The 19,663-nt window shown below is 39.8% G+C and overlaps 3 protein-coding genes and 2 pseudogenes across 4 annotated transcripts; all 5 read left to right on the top strand.

Moving 5' to 3' along the window:
* Positions 1-4,160: 4,160 nt before the first annotated feature.
* LOC116205533 lies at positions 4,161-5,283 on the top strand (annotated as a pseudogene).
* Positions 5,284-8,519: 3,236 nt separating this feature from the next.
* On the top strand, positions 8,520-10,136 carry LOC116206323 (probable xyloglucan endotransglucosylase/hydrolase protein 16). Of its 2 annotated transcripts, XM_031539156.1 has the most exons (4): positions 8,520-8,790; positions 8,958-9,187; positions 9,282-9,475; positions 9,578-10,136. In XM_031539156.1, exons 2-4 carry the CDS (start codon positions 9,035-9,037, stop codon positions 9,978-9,980), a joined length of 750 nt encoding a protein of 249 aa, XP_031395016.1. In that variant the 5' UTR covers positions 8,520-8,790; positions 8,958-9,034; the 3' UTR covers positions 9,981-10,136. The 2 variants fall into 2 exon arrangements, with proteins under 2 accessions (XP_031395016.1, XP_031395015.1); XM_031539155.1 differs by lacking the exon at positions 8,520-8,790 and having other exon boundaries at positions 8,839-9,187.
* A 1,420-nt stretch (positions 10,137-11,556) lies between these two features.
* LOC116206322 (xyloglucan endotransglucosylase/hydrolase 2-like) lies at positions 11,557-12,903 on the top strand. The gene is made up of 3 exons (XM_031539154.1): positions 11,557-11,919; positions 12,014-12,207; positions 12,335-12,903. Exons 1-3 carry the CDS (start codon positions 11,653-11,655, stop codon positions 12,735-12,737), a joined length of 864 nt encoding a protein of 287 aa, XP_031395014.1. The 5' UTR covers positions 11,557-11,652; the 3' UTR covers positions 12,738-12,903.
* A 2,097-nt stretch (positions 12,904-15,000) lies between these two features.
* On the top strand, positions 15,001-16,380 carry LOC116205572 (annotated as a pseudogene).
* A 2,024-nt stretch (positions 16,381-18,404) lies between these two features.
* Positions 18,405-19,662, top strand: LOC116205573 (xyloglucan endotransglucosylase/hydrolase 2-like). The gene is made up of 3 exons (XM_031538203.1): positions 18,405-18,696; positions 18,812-19,005; positions 19,122-19,662. Exons 1-3 carry the CDS (start codon positions 18,430-18,432, stop codon positions 19,522-19,524), a joined length of 864 nt encoding a protein of 287 aa, XP_031394063.1. The 5' UTR covers positions 18,405-18,429; the 3' UTR covers positions 19,525-19,662.
* The last annotated feature ends 1 nt before the right edge of the window (position 19,663 follows it).

Raw genomic sequence — 19,663 nt, 5'->3', positions numbered from 1 at the left:
TTTTGGAAAACGTCGGCTAATATTAACCCTATGCAGACGTTTTTAAGCTTAGTCGATGCAACAAATAACGTCGGCAAATGTTAACCCTATGCCGACGTTTTCCGAACTTTTCAAATGTCGATCTTTGTCGTGAATGTTGTTAAAGTCTGACAACAAATTATCATTTCGCTACTGGATGTTGTCAAAAGCGTAGTCAAAGTGCAAAACGATAGGAAACAATACGTTATCATCTTATTATACAATTTGTTTTCATTGTAATTTGTGGCTCATAACAGAAAGGGTAACGTGTCATTATTATAGTTTTAATATATCACAAGATTTATCCAGAATGATATTGATGAAATAAATCTTTCGAGATTAAATTACGATGGTCTTCAAGAGTTATCGATCGACCCAAATTTATAGTCTCTCTTTATCAAAAGAAAGGTTTACTTATGATGGTGCAATGCTTTGAAAATCATTCCAAAACAATGAATTTTGTAACATTTGTAATCATCATTGCTCTTTCATGTTTAATTGCGTGAAGATAATTACAAATGTTACAAATTGGTGGTAGCTTTTACTCGACCTCCCGAAGCTGCTATGGCCCGTCATCCCTTCCCAAAATGACTACTGTTGGTGGTGGCTTTTACTCGATCTCCCGAAGCTGCTGTTGGTGGTTGTGGCTCTTCCTCGAGCTCCCCAAGCTGCTGTTACTAGTGGACAACCCCCTCTTCGATCTCCCAAAGTTGTCTACTAGTTGCTTTTACTTGATCTCTCGAAGTTAATTAGTTATTTCTTGTTTGAGTTGTACCTCTATATACATGTTATATTTGATAGTGAAATTTAGTTTGGAATGAATCGAGCATTCTCTTGTCTTGATGTAATTTATTGACATTTGATTTGGATTTTCAGGGTTTGACAAAAAGTTGTAAATTTATCGACATTATGTTATCTTTTTTCTTTAATTAAATTGGTTTCAGTCGACATTTATTTGCGTCGGCCGAGGCTCGGTTTTTGTTGATGCAACAAATGTTGACTTAGGCAAAACTTTAGCCTGCGCAAGACACGTCGGCATAGGCATGGATTTGGCCGATGTAATAGACGTCGACCTAGGCTCGATTTTTGCCGATGTTTGAAAAGTCAGCCTAGACATGGTATTTAGCTGACTTTTCTTAAAATGTCGACCTAGGGTGGTGTTTTCCCGACGTTTTCTAAAAAACGTTGGGAACCCTATACCAACGGGGTCTATCCTGACGTTTCCAAAAACATCGGCAGATATGTTAGGAGGGTCTAGGTTGACTTTCTTTCGCGTCGGCAAAAGTAAAAAAAAAAAAAAAGTCGACATAGACCCTATTCTTTATTAGTGATCGAGAGCCCTTAAGTTCTATCTTTCTTAGATTAAGTGAATTTTATCAATATTTCCCATTTGGATTAAATCTATTGAATCATTCTAATTTAGTCCATATTATCTGTACATATTAACTATTCTTAAAAAATTAAAAATTACTAGATCAATGTAAAGGACATCTCAAAATATGTAGAGTCTTTCATACAATGCATTCTAAAAATCCTATATGTAAAGTCACTTTTGCATAAGTTAATCACAACAGAAGTTAAACTTTTTTACTACTTTTTGTTTTCCTCTAAAGTTTTTTCAACAAGATGAGTGAAGTTGATAATCGGGAGTGTCAAAAATCTGTAATCGACAATATGAAGGAGCAGCACACATATGTCACAATAATTCAAAGAGCGTCTCAAGTAACGGTAGTAACCAAGGTAAAATGCGGGAATTCCTTTTGACAATTCCCTCTCTAAACTTTTTGAGGTATTTATTCATTTTAATTTTACCAAATATGTCACTTGTTGTTGTATTGTACTTTGTAATAAAATAATAATTATCTTAAGAATTAAATATTCCTTGATAAATATTAAATAAATTATAATTTAGTGAAATTTCTTATATACCTGCGCAACGCGAGAGCCTTTACCTAGTTAATGATGAATGCCGACAAATTAGAGGTTTCAATGTAGTGGCACTAAAACAGAAAGTCAATTTAAAATCAAAAAAATTTAAGGCCGATTATCACCACTGAGACGTTATATTCCTTTTTCTTTGATTGTATTTATATTATTATACTAAATTCATCGACTTTTTCTGTGACTGAGATTTAAGGATCAACGTCCCTGTACTAGCTCTTTTTTTTTTTTTGGGCTGCTGCGATTTTAGCTTTGCATTATCCAATGGGTGTTCAAAGTTTGGAGGTAATCTATAGTTTTGTCTTTTATGTGATGTTGCTCTCTATTGCTCTATATGTACAATTAATTAAACTTTTATCACAAGTGGGAAGCTAAAAAGCAATATATATATCAGCTGTTGCTAGCAAAGCTCACGTGTATCCCATAGCTCAACCTGGGAAAGGTGTAAAAACAGAGGGGAAGCAACTTTTCGCCCATGATTAGTGTTTTCATTAAAAAAAAAGTGTTGATTTGTGATGAATTGTCAAAGAATTTTGATTATCAAACTACGTGGATCTCAGGTTCATACTATTTGGAGGCTACGAAAAATAATTATTGTGGATATGCGAAACTCGACATAGATTATAACTCGAGTAGACTATCACTGTCACTCTCCACTTATTAAATTACCACTACTTTTGTCACTGACATATTTTTACCACAAATTAACCATAAATGCTTCTATTTTGTCTAATATTTATATCCTTCCGTTAACCTCCATGAAGGAAAAGTGACATGGCATCCAAAGTGAAAATAACGCCGTTCATGATATTTTCTGTCACAGGGATTAAGGGAGCGGTATAAATGTTAGACGGAATAGAAACATTTAGGGCTAATTGGTGGTAAAAATATGTTAGTGGAAAAAGTGGTGGCAATTTAATAGTTGTTCAAGACTAATTGATGGTAAAAATATGTCAGTAGCAAAAGTGGTGATAATTTAATAAGTGAAAAGTGATAGTGGTAGTCTACTCATTATAACTTACTTTGGTTGTCCCGAAGACTAGATAATAAGGCAGACGTTAACTTAGAAGATTTGACTGTCACAACGAAAATCACATTTCTCGAGAAGTTATCGAATCTCTAGGAGTAGAGGTAGTAACCAGAACCATCTGAATATCACACTCCTACTCCTCGATCATTTGTGGTTTGCCACACAAGAAAGTCTGTTAAGGACCCCCAACTTGGGAAGACCCATAAAGACCAAAGCTTTGTTATGACTTTTTTTTTTAGTTGAAAGTTATGACCTTCAAAATATTAAATCTTATTTTTTTTTTCATGTGTACCACTTGCGATCCGGAAGTTTAATGAGCACCGATTAATCCATATTCAAGCTCGTCAGTTCTTTGAGAGATAATACTCTCTTAAATATAGGTTTTCTCCATTCACTTCATTCAAACCTAATACCTTATTTAAAGAGAATAATGATTAAATCACTTTAATTATAGATGAACTGAGGGGTTTGAGGGGTAGTTGCTTCCCCTAAAATTTGGATACTCTAAGAAAATTCGTATATTGTTCGTCGATTTTGGATTAAATTACTTATGCTCGTCGGCTAACTCAGCTAACTTACCTTCTCATTCATTCTCCTAATGATTCCGTTCCCCAGACCAAGATTCAAATCCTCTTTCTTTTTTTCTAAGCTAACAAAGGATTATAGGTAGTTAAACCAAGAGAATCGAATTCAAAACCTCTTGATTAATAAATAAGAGCGCGTGTATTACGCCCATTTTCTCATTCCATCCTTGACTTTAACCAGCCCTCGCTGGTAAAAAATATTGGCCTTTTCTTTGGGTCAAAAGACAACTGACCCAACGGTGCAAAAGGTTTCCATTCCGGTCACAATTTGTATTTTGTATTTTTCCTATTTTTAGTCAATCATATATCAATTGCAATCTCAATTTGATCGGCATTTCAGCAGTTATGGTTTCTCCAGCTATTATCTATGTTATTGTAAATCCTAATCGAACAACTTACCCCTCCTATGCATACGTATAATTACTCGAGCAATTCTGCACCATGGCATAGAGTTTCGGAAACTTGGAAAAGCTTTCCAGATTTTACATTCCATCGGATCTCTAGGAATAGGTCTTGGAGCATCCGGCGCAATGGATTCTCGAAAGCTCTCCGTGGTTGTTCCTTTTCTTGCATTCGCAAATGTATTGATGTTTGCCAATGCTGGCAACTTCTATCAGGACATGGACATTCTTTATGGGGATTGGCGGGCACAGATTCTCGAGGGAGGCCAACTCGTCACGCTCACCATGGATAAGGCTTCCGGAGCCGGAATCAAATCCAAGAATGAGTACCTGTTTGGGAGATTCGACATGCGTATGAAGCTACCTCCAGGAAACACTGCCGGTCACAGCATTTTATGTAATCCTCAATATACCAATATATTCGTTAGGAATCCTATAATATTATGTCTGACCGATGTTATGATCTCGTACAATGTCTTATGCAGTTGTCTTCTCTAGGACCTCACCACAACGAGATTGATTTCGAGTTCCTGGTAAATCAATCTGGATCGCCATACACCCTCCACACCAACATTTATTTACATGGAAAAGGAGGCAAGGAGCAAGATTTCAATCTGGGGTTCTTTCCAACGAAGGACTTTCACTTGTACGCCATCGTTTGGAATCCTCAGCGCATTATGTTAGTATCGAAAACTATTCTGGAATTTTTGTGCCAACGAACCCTTTGTATGCTAAACTATGATTCATTTGCTTCTCAGCTTCCTGGTTGATAATGTTCCCATAAGAGTGTACACCAACTGGGGAGTAAAGGGAATTCATTTTCCGAAGGCCCAACCCATGAGGACGTATGCCACGCTCTGGAACGCCGACGACTGGGCGACGCAGGGAGGTCGTGTGAAGACCGACTGGTCGCAAGCTCCTTTCGTAGCCTCCTACAGAAGCTACAATGCTGATGCCTGAGTATGGCCTTCTACATTCCCTTGTCCATCCCAGTCTACTGGACCTAAGTCATGGCGAAACCAGAGCCTAGGGGTAGCGAGCCGGAACATGCTCCGCTGGGTGCAGACCAAGTTCATGACCTATAACTACTGCACCGATTACTGGAGGTTCCCAAGAGGTGCTCCCCATGAGTGTAAAAAATCGAGGTTCCTGTGAGAATATCTCGACCAAATGTTGTCCGTAAATTTTATTTGGACACTATGGTATAACATGTATGTATTTATACGGGAATGGATCCAGAGGGGCTGAGGTGCAGAGTTCCTCCCCTTAAATTTTTGACGCTATCAGAAAATTTACAATATAATTTTTATTCTCAATAAAATTATTTATACTCGGCTCCCATGATTGGAATCTACACCTTCCTGTTTACCGTCCCAATTACATTTCTATTCGCAATTTAAATACTGAGTCCGTTCCTAATGCGTATATACTAGAGAAAAAGAAAAGGATACTATAAATTACTAAAAAAAAAGTTAATAATCTGTAACTATTTTGTGATGCTAGTAAATAAAAGTTTTAAAAGTAATGGTAGTAATACAGTATATGACGCAGGCTAGAACTATAATACTGTCTATTAGTTGTGACACCCGTGCGTTTGCATGAGATAGTTCCACCAATTTGAAAAAAAGATTGCAATTAAAATTTAAAAAGAAAAATTGCTTGGAGAATCAAAAGTGAAATAAAAATAATAAAATAAACAAACAACATTCTCGTTTAGTAGAATAAGAACTTACTTTCTAAGGATTTGTGTATAAGGATAGCAATACTTTTCGAGAGATGAAACTCACATCACCAATCTTGAAAAAGAATATAAAAAGAAACTAAAAAATTAGAGAAAAATAAAAGAACGAAAAATTTCGATAAAAATGAGAGAAAAATCAAAATATAAATTTAATCAATTCACTTGCATCAAGAGAGAGATATAATTTCAAGAGCTCGCATCTAGTTCTAGAGTATTATTTAAGAGTTGAATAAGCTCCTATTTATGTGTGTATGATAATTCATATTTATATCCATCATACAAAATATTGATAAAATATAATCTGATTTTTTTAAAAAGAAAATATAATTTATCCACATAATCATATATTAACATATTTTATATTATGCATGAATATATTCTAATATATACAATTATTTTGATGTTAATATTTATTTATGTAATATTAATTTTTAATTTAAAAAGTTCTAGATTATTAAATAATATCTATACATATAATAAAATTTTCTATTAATTTCAAATACATTATGTTATATAGATTATAAAAATTAAAGAAATCAAGAATTGGATTTTTTGATGAGATATCTTTAAAAAAATATTTTTATTAAAAATAATTTCGAAAATAAAAAATTTAAAAATCTAGAAAATTCCATAAATAACTATGAGACTTATCTATTCTATTTTTACAAAAGTAGATATCTATAAAACAATATAATTCACATATGCTTTTTTATTACAATATATACTAAAAGTTATCCATATAACCATATATTAAAAAAATCAAGATTATTAAATAATATATATTATAAAATTAAAGAAATCAAGAAATCAAATTTTATGATGAGATATCTTTAAAAAAAATTATCATGAAAATTTTAAAAAATTTAAAAATCTAGAAAGTCCATTTAGAAAATTCATATTGCCTTCGAATGGAGATCACCATAACATCCAAAAAAATTATGATATTTTTCAATTTTTTTAATGGAATATTATTTTAGAAGATTTTGTCACTAATTTTATAATCAAAGATAATTTGAAATTTTAAAAACTTAAAAAATCGAGAAAATTTCATAAAAAATAGAGCGTTCTGAGACCATCTGACATGGCTCACCTCGTATCTTACTTTCATATATATATATATATATATATATGTGTGTGTGTAAATAGTCAAACTCAAATTTGGTGTTGTTATTTGTGAGAAATTATTATAGGAAATCATTAGCAATGATGTTGATGTTAGCAATTTATTAAATCGATTGTCGGATGTACATGTAAAAGTGTTTTATTATTTTAGCATGAGCAGCACCAATTGGGAAATCAGTACTGATTGATCTTTCCCTATGATTGATGATGAGTGACATTTACCCGAGTGTTAGCCAAGAATTGGCTCGATCCACCGTTGTCATGGTGATTCAGTAGCTTTCATGCTCATTGCATGTAATAATTTATTGTTATTGTTGGTGCTTTAACAAATGCCCATGAATATACTGTCAATATATATTTTCTTTTCTTCTATTAATCAGGGGAATGTATATAAAGGGGTATGGGAAGTCAAATTCATGAGAATTATATATAAGACAACGCAATTCCAAATCCGAAAATAAGTGCCACTGCACTGAATTATGTCCCGAACAATGTTAAATCTTGATAAGGTATCTCATTTGTGAGACAAAGATACAAGTAATTGATGTTCTATACATTAATTAAACTACAACTTATATGGAGGTAAAAGATATTATTACTGTTGACTTAAAAGCTTAAGGAGAGTAAAAAAAATTAATTAATTTTTGATATACCACATGGGAACTCTCTTGTAAGAGAAGGAACAACGTGGAACACTTAATTTCCCTTTGTTGGGTTAAGCAAAGGGGAAGTGGAAACCATAGATGTACCTGAAAGCAACATCAAAGTATACCTTTCCTAATATAGGCTAATAATTAAAACCCACCAAGAGATAGGGGGGCCATCCAAAGGGCTCAAATCCACATCATGCACGAGCGTCTTGTTGTTATACGATGCTCCTAGAAAATCTGATTCATAAAAATAAAATAAAATTATGGGGCCTAAAAGATAACAAGTCACTTTGGATGGACATGTATTTTCTGCATTCTACTATTTTACTCATCTGATGATATTTTCCACACTTCGAACTTTACTGGTTATGCTCACACCACTCCAGGTTCGAGTGTGGAACGCATACATAACCAATAAAGTTCGAGTGAAAAATGTGGAAGTTAGGCTTGTAGATATATAGTCGTCCCTCCTCACACAAGTGTGGAAGTTGTAGCCCACCTCCTAATAGTTAAGCCCAAGCACAAATGAAAAGAGAAATGTCCGGCTCGTGATTAGTTGTTGAAAGTAAGTGTTCAAGAACACGTGGCACGTGTAGGCAAGTGAAATAGATCATGTGTTATCATATGAGGCAGGATGCTGAGAAAATCAAAAGAAAATGCAACAAAATTCCAAACCTGTCAAACAACAGAATTAAGTGAAGGATATACGGGATTTGGGTTTCTGTTTAAACTTTTAAGTTAAAGATGAATTTAAATTCGTATAACTTCAATGCAAATTGGGGTTATTGGGAACCCGAAATGAGAATTATACCGCCACGCATAATATATAGGAGAAGTATACCCACAGAACCCAAGGAAACGCGTTCACACCAATTTTGAAGGCAGGCATGTCGGAGAGCATCACAAACTTACTTATTTGCCAGCTTCACTTGAACTGGCCGTAAGGGATAAGCATTGTTATTGAGTTGAGCCTCACAATATCTCCTCTCCCTGTCTTTTCCAGCTTCCTACGCTCCTCCCTCTCCTATCCTCGAATGAATTAAGTCCACTTACGTGAAGAGAAACAGAGTTCAGACCAGCGATACGCGCTTTCAATTAGGAATCGTATATATTCTGGATTCTTACGATCAAGAGGTTTTCAATGGCGAATATTATGTTCTATGTTCCGCTATTCCTTCTTAGCAACACACATCATTTGTAAAAAAAATACGACTTACAAGAAGTTATGGTGCAATGCCGATCGAGACTCGAACTTTGACAGCTCTAATCGAATGAAGTTTAAGTCCCTTTTAATAAATTCCAGGTAAGGCTGATATCTTTACTCAAGACAATCACCATATATAAAGCTCGATCCCCATAGTCCTCACAACATCTCCCAAGCAAAGCAGGCTGAGGAGCCCAATCAGTCATCGATCTTCTATACTTGCACAACCATGAAAGATTCTACATTGCTCTTCTTGGCATTTGCAGGCCTCTGGTTTCTTGCAGTTGCTTCAGCGGGCAATTTCCTCCAGGACTTTGACATCACTTGGGGCGGCCAACGAGCAATGATACTGAATGGAGGCCGGCTCCTCAGGCTCTCTCTTGACAAGGTCTCTGGCTCTGGGTTCGTGTCCAAGAACGAGTTTTTGTTTGGGAGGATTGACATGCAGATCAAGCTTGTTCGTGGAAATTCTGCAGGCACCGTGACCGCATTCTATGTAATTAAGCTCTCAATTTGCTGGCAACTTCTTACATACATATATACATACTCTGGTATCATTGTCCTAATGCTCGTTAATGTTGTCTATGCAGTTATCTTCTCAGGGTCCGGCCCATGATGAGATCGACTTTGAGTTCCTAGGGAACCTCTCGGGTAACCCATATACGCTCCATACCAATGTGTGCACCCAAGGGAAAGGGAATAGGGAGCAACAGATTCGTCTCTGGTTCGACCCTACCATGGCATTCCACACCTACTCCATCGTCTGGAATGCTCAGCGAATCATGTAATAACTTTCGCCACGAGCTCATTTCTTTCTAATTCCAATAACATATACGATGCTCCAGTTGCTAACATAAATTTCTTGATTCTCTCCTCATAATAATAGATTCTTGGTGGATAATATTCCCATAAGAGTGTTCAACAACTTGGAATCGATCGGAGTCCCCTTCCCCAAGAACCAACCCATGAGGATATACTCTAGCCTATGGAATGCTGATGACTGGGCCACCATGGGAGGCCTTGTGAAGACTGACTGGACAAAGGCTCCATTCACGGCAGCCTTCAGGAACTTCAAAGCTAACGCCTGTGTGCTGGCTCCTGGCACGTCAGCCTGCATCAGGACGGCCTCCACTCAGGACAGTGGCTGGCAGGACCAAGCCCTGGACGCCTCAGGGAGGAAATGGATCCAGTGGGTTCAAAAGAACCACATGGTCTACAACTACTGCAAAGATGTGAAACGGTTCCCCAAGGGCCTACTGCCCGAGTGCAAGCGCTCGAGGTTCCTTTAGAGAGCCAATTGATGCCCTCTTTCTCCATGCCATGGTCAATCCTCCTGAGCTCCCTCTGCAATCGAGTTGATGATGATATTGGTCAGTCTTTTTCGTAATTGAAGCCAATACACGAAGTTCATTGTGTTCAGAAATAAACGCACAATTTCCCTTGCTGGTCTCAACTCGAATTTAGTCATAAGTTGAAGCGAGCAACAAAATTTTTACAGGAGCACATACTGTTACAGAACTGCAAAAGCCGGAAAATTTCATTAATGACGATCAGAAGAAAAAAAATTATAATCGATGATCGATAGAGCCATATAACTTAAGACAGAAGGTCTAACGTCAACTATCAATTATAGGATGCAAGGACTCGTACTTCCTAGGCGCTCTTGCTTCTCAGCCGTTCTTGGTAGATTATTAAGAACGTCTCTACAAGAGTCTACATCAATTCGAGCATAGATTAAGATTTGTTTCGCAACTGCCCAGTTTTATCGTCGGATGGCATTGGAGATTGATCGATCACAAGCTCCATTTACCATCTCATGAAAGTATCGAACACTTGCATAGACCATCCCATTTTACGTGCCCATCACAACCTAGCAATTCAGCATGACTTACAAACGACCACACCACCTTCCAAAATTACGGACGAGCTGTTCTGGAAGTACAAAAAGAAAAAGAGAGAGGTTACTCTAGTTAACTACCGCAATTTGAAGTTATTATATGTGTTATGGGATACAATCGATTGGTGCTAGCTTTAGTTTTGGGTGGCTTAAATTAATATATTTTCCATCCCAAGTAATCGTCATACGAACCATGACACACGGGGCAATGGTAGACACATAAAACTCAACAGCTGAACGATAAGATATTCTACACCGGTTCCTACCATGACGCAATGTGGCCCAAATTTGGTGGATCTGTTGTATTTTCTTCTGTCCTTTTAATTTTTCTCTTGAACATTTTACCATGTACCCATTTTTGTTATCAATGGACATTCATTAATTGGTTGAGCCAAAAAAATGTGGCCCAAGTATGGTACATCATGCTGTTCAGGTCGGCGTCAGCCCGATCATGAACAACCTAGTTGAATGTTCAAATTATGAAAGAAACCTAACAATAAACTTTCCTCTCGTTCTTCAGGTACATATACTGTCCACCATACTGAATTCGGATTCCGGGATCCATCCCAGTTCCCCACCAGGCGACATCGAGCGATATTCCATCATTAATCAGTCAAAACGAAACGAAAAACATGTATCGATGTGTACGTTACATATGTAGAGGGACCACACGCATATCCACCAAACCAAACGCGTAGAACTCACCACCGCGCCATTATAATGAAACTCACAGTTCACAACATTCTGCTCTTTTTTATTTTTATTTTTTTTGGTGCCAGCTTTACTTGAACTGGCCTTTATTTTTTTGCCCACGCAGCCCATTCCATTGCCCACAGCTTCCTCTGCTGCTTCCTCTGCCTCATCATGAATTCAAAATCTGCCAGCAGCTTCCATCTCTGATCTTACCATTGCCAGCTCGCACACATCTTTACCCATCTCCACTTCCATATAAAAAGGCTTCACAATCCTCCAAGCTCTCCTCATCAAAAACAGAGCTAAGTTACTTCCCATTCCTCTCACTCATCATTTCCAAGAGGTTAGTTCTCCAAGTACTTGCTCCCAACATGAAAGACATGGCGCTGCTCTTCGTATCCGCGGTGTTCCTCGGGGCTCTTGCTTCCGCATCTGCGGGTAATTTCTACCAGGATTTCGACATCACCTGGGGCGACCAGCGCGCGAAGATACTGAACGGTGGCCGAGACCTCACACTCTCTCTTGATAGGGCTTCTGGCTCTGGTTTCAAGTCCAAGAACGAGTACCTGTTCGGGAGGATCGATGTGCAGATCAAGCTTGTCCCTGGCAACTCTGCTGGCACTGTCACCGCGTATTATGTACGTACTCAGGGAACCCCCCTCATAAAGAATATGCTCATAGTTTAGTTTCTCGAGTATATTTTTGCTGAATTTATTGGTTTTATGCGTGCAGTTATCTTCGCAAGGGCCGACCCACGATGAGATCGACTTTGAGTTCCTCGGCAACCTGTCGGGGAACCCGTATACGCTCCACACCAACGTGTTCGCCCAGGGGAAAGGGAACCGGGAGCAGCAGTTCCATCTCTGGTTCGACCCCACCAAGGCCTTCCACACCTACTCCATCGTCTGGAATGCTCAGCGAATCATGTAATAATTTTCTCCGACATGAACGACAAAAACTCCCAATTTTTCTCTCCTTTCGACTCGAACTCGAAAAATTGTTCTTACTCTAATTGCTAAAGTCAACTTTGCAACCTTCTTAATTTATTGACAGATTCTTGGTGGATAACATTCCGATAAGAGTATTCAACAACTTGGAATCGATTGGAATCCCCTTCCCCAAGAACCAGCCCATGAGGATATACTCGAGCCTGTGGAACGCCGACGACTGGGCCACCATGGGTGGACGTGTGAAGACTGACTGGTCGAACGCTCCCTTTACGGCTTCCTTCAAGAACTTCAACGCCAATGCCTGTGTGCGGGCACCTGGCTCGTCATCCTGCACGAGGACGGACCCCAACCAGGACAGCGCCTGGCAGGACCAATCTCTGGATGCCTCGGGGAGGAACCGGCTCCGGTGGGTCCAACAGAAGTACATGGTCTACAACTACTGCACTGACGTGAAACGGTTCCCCCAGGGTCTACCGGCCGAGTGCAAGCGCTCCAGGTTCCTCTAGAGAGCCAATCGTGCCACTTTCTCCATGTCGATGGTCGATTCTTTAAATGCCTCTTGTAATTGAGTCTACGATGAAATTCTTTATTCTTTCTGTAACTAATTCATAAAAACAGTTTCACACGGCTTCAGTATTAAACATTGCTCCTTTATTGAACCATATTCCACCATATTGATTCTCACATTTGAACGTGCATCAACTTCGTATGGGAGCTCATATATAATTTCGGAACCGTATGGCCTACGATTCAGCATAAGAGAGGCCAACATTAACCACTAGATGTAATGCTATCAAAGTAGGTTGTTTTTCAAAATGAGGGGCGTTTGGGCTGCGCCTGAATATATATGATCCCCATAGTTCACGTGACTATCAAAATCATTCAAAATGACTGAATTCGTACTGGGCATTCCAGCTAGCTCAAAGGGACTCTTACTCCCCGTGCCGCCGCGCGTCGTCTTGAATCATTCGATTGACGAATCCTTCAAACTCATTTGAAACTCTGATTTGCCTGAAAATCCCTTATCGCAAAGGTTGGATCTGTTAGTCCCAAAAGACCTTAGTATGACTATGCGCTTAAGTACGTACCAGTCACATGAACAGTTTGGTTCTGATTGGCTTTCTAGTAGACAATAAATGTCTCCATGAGAGTGGATATCAATTGTGCAGAGGACAGAGAATTCGAATCCCTACCAGCCAAACCATAAAGATGTACTTAAATTTCACGATGAAACTCCGACAACTTTGTCCAAGGGAGCTGGCTGGAAGGCTGATCAATCGATCATGAGCTCCGCTTACTGCCTCCTACAAATGTCAACAATTGTGTACAGTCATCCCAGTATATCCATCCCCAAATCAAGTAATTCTGGCAAGCTTCACATAGTTACTGCACTACTTATCAAAATTACCGGCGAGTTGTTCCGGGAAGTGCAAAATATTCGAGGTCCTCTAGGAAAGTTGATAACATGCAGAGACTGTACCTTTTTATGTTTCAAGTTGTGATCCCATGTTTCGCATACTCTTTGATCACGAATATGGGAAGAACGTAGCAAAACAAGGAAAATTCAGCATAATGCTATCATGTCGAAATGTAATTGCTTAATGGTGACATTAACAAGCTACTTAAGTTTGAGTTAGGCGATGAACAAGCTTAAACGTTCAAGGAGAAAGCCGTTAATAATTAACACGAGATATATTAAAGGCAGAAGGGCCGATCATCCCAAATAATTTCGAATTTTGGCTTAGACACTTCAAATTAAACTATTATTTACTTTCCATGAAATTCTCTTTGTTCATTTCTCTTAAAGTCTTATCTACATGTATTGGACTTATACGAATGTGGGTGTATCTCCACCACAAAAACTCGTGCTATTAGATAATGAAACTCGAGTCACATATAAACACTATATTTCATTTTATTTGGCCAGAATGAGATTGACATCTCTTTCCACTCAATGCCTTCACGTTTGGTATTGCATGGTCTATTTCACTTATCGAAACGTACCACGTGCTCTTCAATATTCGTCCTTAACAATTGACCTCGGGCTTCTTGGACTGAACTGACGTGATACACACTTTTGGCAAATTCTCCACCTGGCTACCTGGGATCTAGTCTTCCTATGCAAAATTCTGGGCCCGTTCCTGTTCCCCACCAGACAACATCGAATGATATTCCATCATTAATTCAAACCAAGGAAAACATTTATGCCTTTGTGCATTACGTTGAGGGACCACAAAAAACAAAAACACCTGCAGGAACGCGGACAAGAGGCTCGAGCCCACACCTATAACCAGACCAAACGCGGAGTATAATTCACCAGTCACCACCACCGCCATTCAAAAGAAGCTCACAGTTCCCTTCCTTGCCAGCTTTACTTGAACTGGCTTTTATTGGACACGGAATTGAAGTGTTCTCCAGTGAGATCGAAGAGTGTTGTTCGGTGAGATCGAAAGATGTTCTCAGCCTATTAATAGATATTAATCTTCATTTGAGTATTGGTTTACTTGATCACAAATTACTTTCAATTTTATCTTCATACTGCATATAAAACTCTTCCACTGACAGCACAGTTTTGGATTCTTGAGTCTTCGAAACCCCTCTAATGGGCTATCTATTAGTGACACAAAGCCCAATATTCCATTTGGCAGCTTCCTGTGCTGCTTCCTTTGCTTTCTTCCTATCATGATTGAAATCAAAGTCCGCCAGCCAGCTGCCATCTCTGTTATTCTTAAAATTTCCACCTATACATCTTTACCCAATCCCCCTTCCATATAAAATGGCCTCTCAATCCCCCAACCTCCTCACCCATCACGCACCAAATCAGTTAAGTTCCATCTCGCTCATCTTCTCCCCAAAGGTTTCTCCAAGTACTTTCACACGACATGCAAAGCTCCGCACTTCTCTTCATCTCGGCGGTGTTCCTCGGAGCACTCACCATCGCGTCGGCTGGTAATTTCTACCAGGATTTCGACATCACCTGGGGCGACCAGCGAGCAAAGATACTGAATGGAGGCCGAGACCTCACGCTCTCCCTCGATAGGGTTTCCGGCTCCGGTTTTAAGTCGAAGAACGAGTACTTGTTGGGGAGGATAGATATGCAGATCAAGCTCGTCCCAGGCAACTCTGCTGGCACTGTGACCGCGTACTATGTACGTGATCAGTGAACCCTCCGGAAAAAATATGTGCATGTAGTTTAGTTTCTCGAGTATACGCCGGAGATCATACTTGTTCTTATTCTGTTGGTTTTATGCGTGCAGTTATCTTCCCAAGGGCCGACCCACGATGAGATCGACTTTGAGTTCCTTGGGAACCTATCCGGGAACCCGTACACGCTCCACACCAACGTGTTCACCCAGGGGAAAGGGAACCGGGAGCAGCAGTTCCATCTCTGGTTCGACCCATCTCTGGTTCGACCCCACCAAGGCCTTCCACACCTACTCCACCGTCTGGAATGCTCAGCGAATCATGTAATCATTTTCTTTAACCCGACGAAACCTCCCATTGATTTTTCTCTTTCGATTCAAATTTAAAAAAAAAAAACATTCATTCTTTGATTGCTAACAACTCTGCATCCTTTCTGTATGAACAGATTCTTGGTGGACAACATTCCCATAAGAGTATTCAACAATTTGGAATCGATTGGAATCCCCTTCCCCAAGAACCAGCCCATGAGGATATACTCGAGCCTGTGGAATGCCGACGGCTGGGCTACCATGGGCGGGCGTGTGAAGACTGACTGGTCGAATGCTCCCTTCACAGCTTCCTTCAGGAACTTCAATGCCAATGCCTGTGTACAGGCACCCGGTTCATCATCTTGTACCAGGCCGGACCCCAACCAGGACAGCTCCTGGCAGGACCAAGCCCTGGATGCCTCAGGGAGGAACCGACTTCGATGGGTCCAACAGAAGTACATGGTCTACAACTACTGCACTGACGTAAAACGGTTCCCCCAGGGTCTACCGCCCGAGTGCAAGCGCTCTAGGTTCCTCTAGAAAGCCACGAGCCGGGCCCTTTTTCCATGTTGATAGTCAATTCTTTGAATGCCTTTTGTAATTGCGTGGACGAAATTCATTATTCTTTCTGCAACTAATTGATAAAACAAATTTCACACCTTCTGTGATATACACTATCTTCCTCTCGGACCTTATTTAACCATTCATTCTCGGATTTAAAAGCATCAACTCTGCATAGAATCATGCTCATCAAAAATATTCTGCATATAGGCGTGCAAATAATTTTCAGAACCACATAAGCCGAAAAAAATTGTGCAATCAAAGATTTTTATAGCCTTTGTTTTGGCATAAAAGGCTAATGTTAATACCAAATGTAAGCTATCAATATAGTTTAAAATGACTTAATCCTGACTGAGCATTCCAGCAAGCTTAATGATTCTTAACTCGCCCGCTCCATGGTCACGAATCATTCGAATTGATGAACCCTTTAAACCCTTTTGGGATAACCTCGATTTACCTTAACCTTCCGTTTGTATAGGAAGTTTTGTATAACTTTCCCTTCCTTCCCCTCCCTTTCCCTCCTATCCAAAAAAGTTACAGATTCTAACACAATTCCATGCCCAATCTGAAGTTTGGATATATAGGATGATTCCAAAGATCTTAACATGAGCTTATGTACTAAACACATGAATGATTTGCTTTCAATCAGCTTCTTTGTAGATAATAATGTCTCCATCAGATTCTATATCAATTATGCGATAAAAAATTCGATTTGTTACCAGCCTATCCATAAAGATGTACACAACTTTCATTATGAAACTTCTAAAACTAAGGCGGCAAGGAGAGCTTGCTGAAAAACTTATCGGTTACAAGCCTTGAGCTTTTCACCTCCAACAATCATCAACAACCGTGTGCATTACGTCATCCTGGTTTATCCATCCTCAACCAAGCAGTTCAGGAAAGCTTCATAACTACTTTAATCGATTCTCGAAAGTACTGCGAAGGTGTTCCGGCAAGTGCAAAAATTTTGAAGTCTCTAGGAACTTTGACAACACAAAGTCTATAAATTTTTTCATTCCAAGTTGTAATGCGTGTTTCTAGTGCATTTCTTTCCAACTCATACTAGACTTATAGGACCCGTAAGAGCACAGGGTAAGCACGTCCAGGAGAGGAAATTGAATAAAGCATTAGAAAAATGCACCGAACGGTCAAAATTCTAATGGTGTTGGACTTTCTAACGGTCGATGAAAGCATACTTGACCAGGATTGCTATCATGTCGTAAAATGTGGCTCAGTCTATTTAAGCACTGAGCTATCACGATGAACATGCTAAGTACTCAAAAGAAATCCATTTACACATAAGAAATAGATTGAGGCTAGTATGGCCGGGCGCCACACTGTGTTTTGAATTTTTGCCGGATACTTTCTGATATGCTCTTTTGTTCCATGAAATTCTCTCTTTGGTTCGTTCTAAGGATCTAGTCGTACTATTCAAATCCCGGGTCCATTCCTGTTCTTCGCCTTACGTAACATCGAACGATATTCCATCATCATTAATTAAAACCAACAAAAGCTTTTATGCCTTCGCGCATTATGTGGAGGGACCAGAAGCTTAGACCAATAAAGAACGCGGGCAAAGGCTCAAGCCCACAACCCCACAGCATCACCACTATACCCATAGGCCATGCCCATGCCCACCAAACTAAACGCGTAGTACTCACCACTACCGCCATTAAAAAGAAGCCTCATACTTCACAACTTTCTGCCAGCTTTATATGAACTGGCTTTCATTAGACACGGAATACAAGTCTCTCTCGATGAGATCAAGATGTGTTCTCAGTTTATTGATTAATACAAATTCTTATTTGAGCGTCAACTTGCTTGACTGAGAATGACTTAATTTCAATTGCACTGCATATATGGTCCGTTTACTGATAACTTAGTTTGACAACTGTCTAACATCTTATTGTTTGAATTTGAGTCCTTTACTCCTCAAACTCTCTCTCTCTCAGTAACGCAAAGCCCATTCGATTGCACAGCATCCTGTGCCCATCATGAATTCAAAATTCGCCAGCTTTCATCTCTCTTACAATTGCCAGCTATATACATCTTTTGCCCAATCCTCTTCCACATAAAATGCCTCACAATCCTCCCTAGGCTTCTCACCCATCAGACACTGGCTTAGTTAGTTCCCTCTCGCTCAATCATCATCCCCTAAAGGTTTCCCCAAGTATTTGCACCCAACATGAAAGGCATGGCGCTGCTCTTCGTATCCGCGGTGTTCCTCGGGGCTCTTGCCGTTGCTTCCGCTGGTAATTTCTACCGGGATTTTCACATCACCTGGGGCGACCAGCGTGCAAAGATACTGAACGGAGGCCAAGACCTCACGCTCTCTCTTGATAGGGCTTCCGGCTCTGGTTTCAAGTCCAAGAATGAGTACTTGTTCGGGAGGATCGATATGCAGATCAAACTTGTGGCCGGGAACTCTGCTGGCACTGTTGCTGCATATTATGTACGTAATCACTGAGCCCGCCCTCTGAAAAGAATGTGCTCGTACTACAGTTTTTTATCGAGCATATGCTGTTGCAACTACATTTGTGCTGATGTTACCGGTTTTATACGTGCAGTTATCTTCCCAAGGGCCGACCCACGATGAGATCGACTTTGAGTTCCTTGGTAACCTGTCTGGGAACCCGTACACGCTCCACACCAACGTGTTCACCCAGGGCAAAGGGAATCGAGAGCAGCAGTTCCATCTCTGGTTCGACCCCGCTAAGGCCTACCACACGTATTCCATCGTCTGGAACACTCAGCGAATCATGTAATCATTTTCTTCGACCCAACGAAACCTCCCATTGATTTTTCCTTTTCGATTCTAACTCAAAATCCATTTATTCTCTAGTTGCTAACAACTCTGCATCCTTTCTTTATCGATAGTTTCTTGGTGGACAACATTCCCATAAGAGTATTCAACAACTTGGAATCGATCGGAATCCCCTTCCCCAAGAACCAGCCCATGAGGATATACTCGAGCCTATGGAATGCCGACGACTGGGCCACCATGGGCGGGCGTGTTAAGACTGACTGGTCGAATGCTCCCTTCACAGCGTCCTTCAGGAACTTCAATGCCAACACTTGTGTGCGGGCACCCGGCTCATCATCCTGCACCAGGACGGACCCCAATCAGGACAGCACCTGGCAGGACCAAGCCCTGGATGCATCAGGGAGGAACCGGCTCCGGTGGGTCCAACAGAAGTACATGGTCTACAACTACTGCACTGACGTGAACAGGTTCCCTCAGGGTCTCCCTCCTGAGTGCAAGCGGTCAAGGTTCCTCTAGACAGCATATACCACTTTCAATACCACATCAAACAATCAATTCTTTAAATTCATTTTGTATCGTGTTTGACAATAAGATTCATTACTCTTTCTGTACTTGCAACTAATAAAATGAATATCACACGTTCAGAGAGAAAAAG

Source organism: Punica granatum, chromosome 4 (genome assembly GCF_007655135.1).
Source record: "Punica granatum isolate Tunisia-2019 chromosome 4, ASM765513v2, whole genome shotgun sequence".
Classification (NCBI taxonomy): domain Eukaryota; kingdom Viridiplantae; phylum Streptophyta; class Magnoliopsida; order Myrtales; family Lythraceae; genus Punica; species Punica granatum.
Note: the sequence above shows the minus strand (reverse complement) of the source record. Positions and strands in the feature narration are given on the sequence as shown.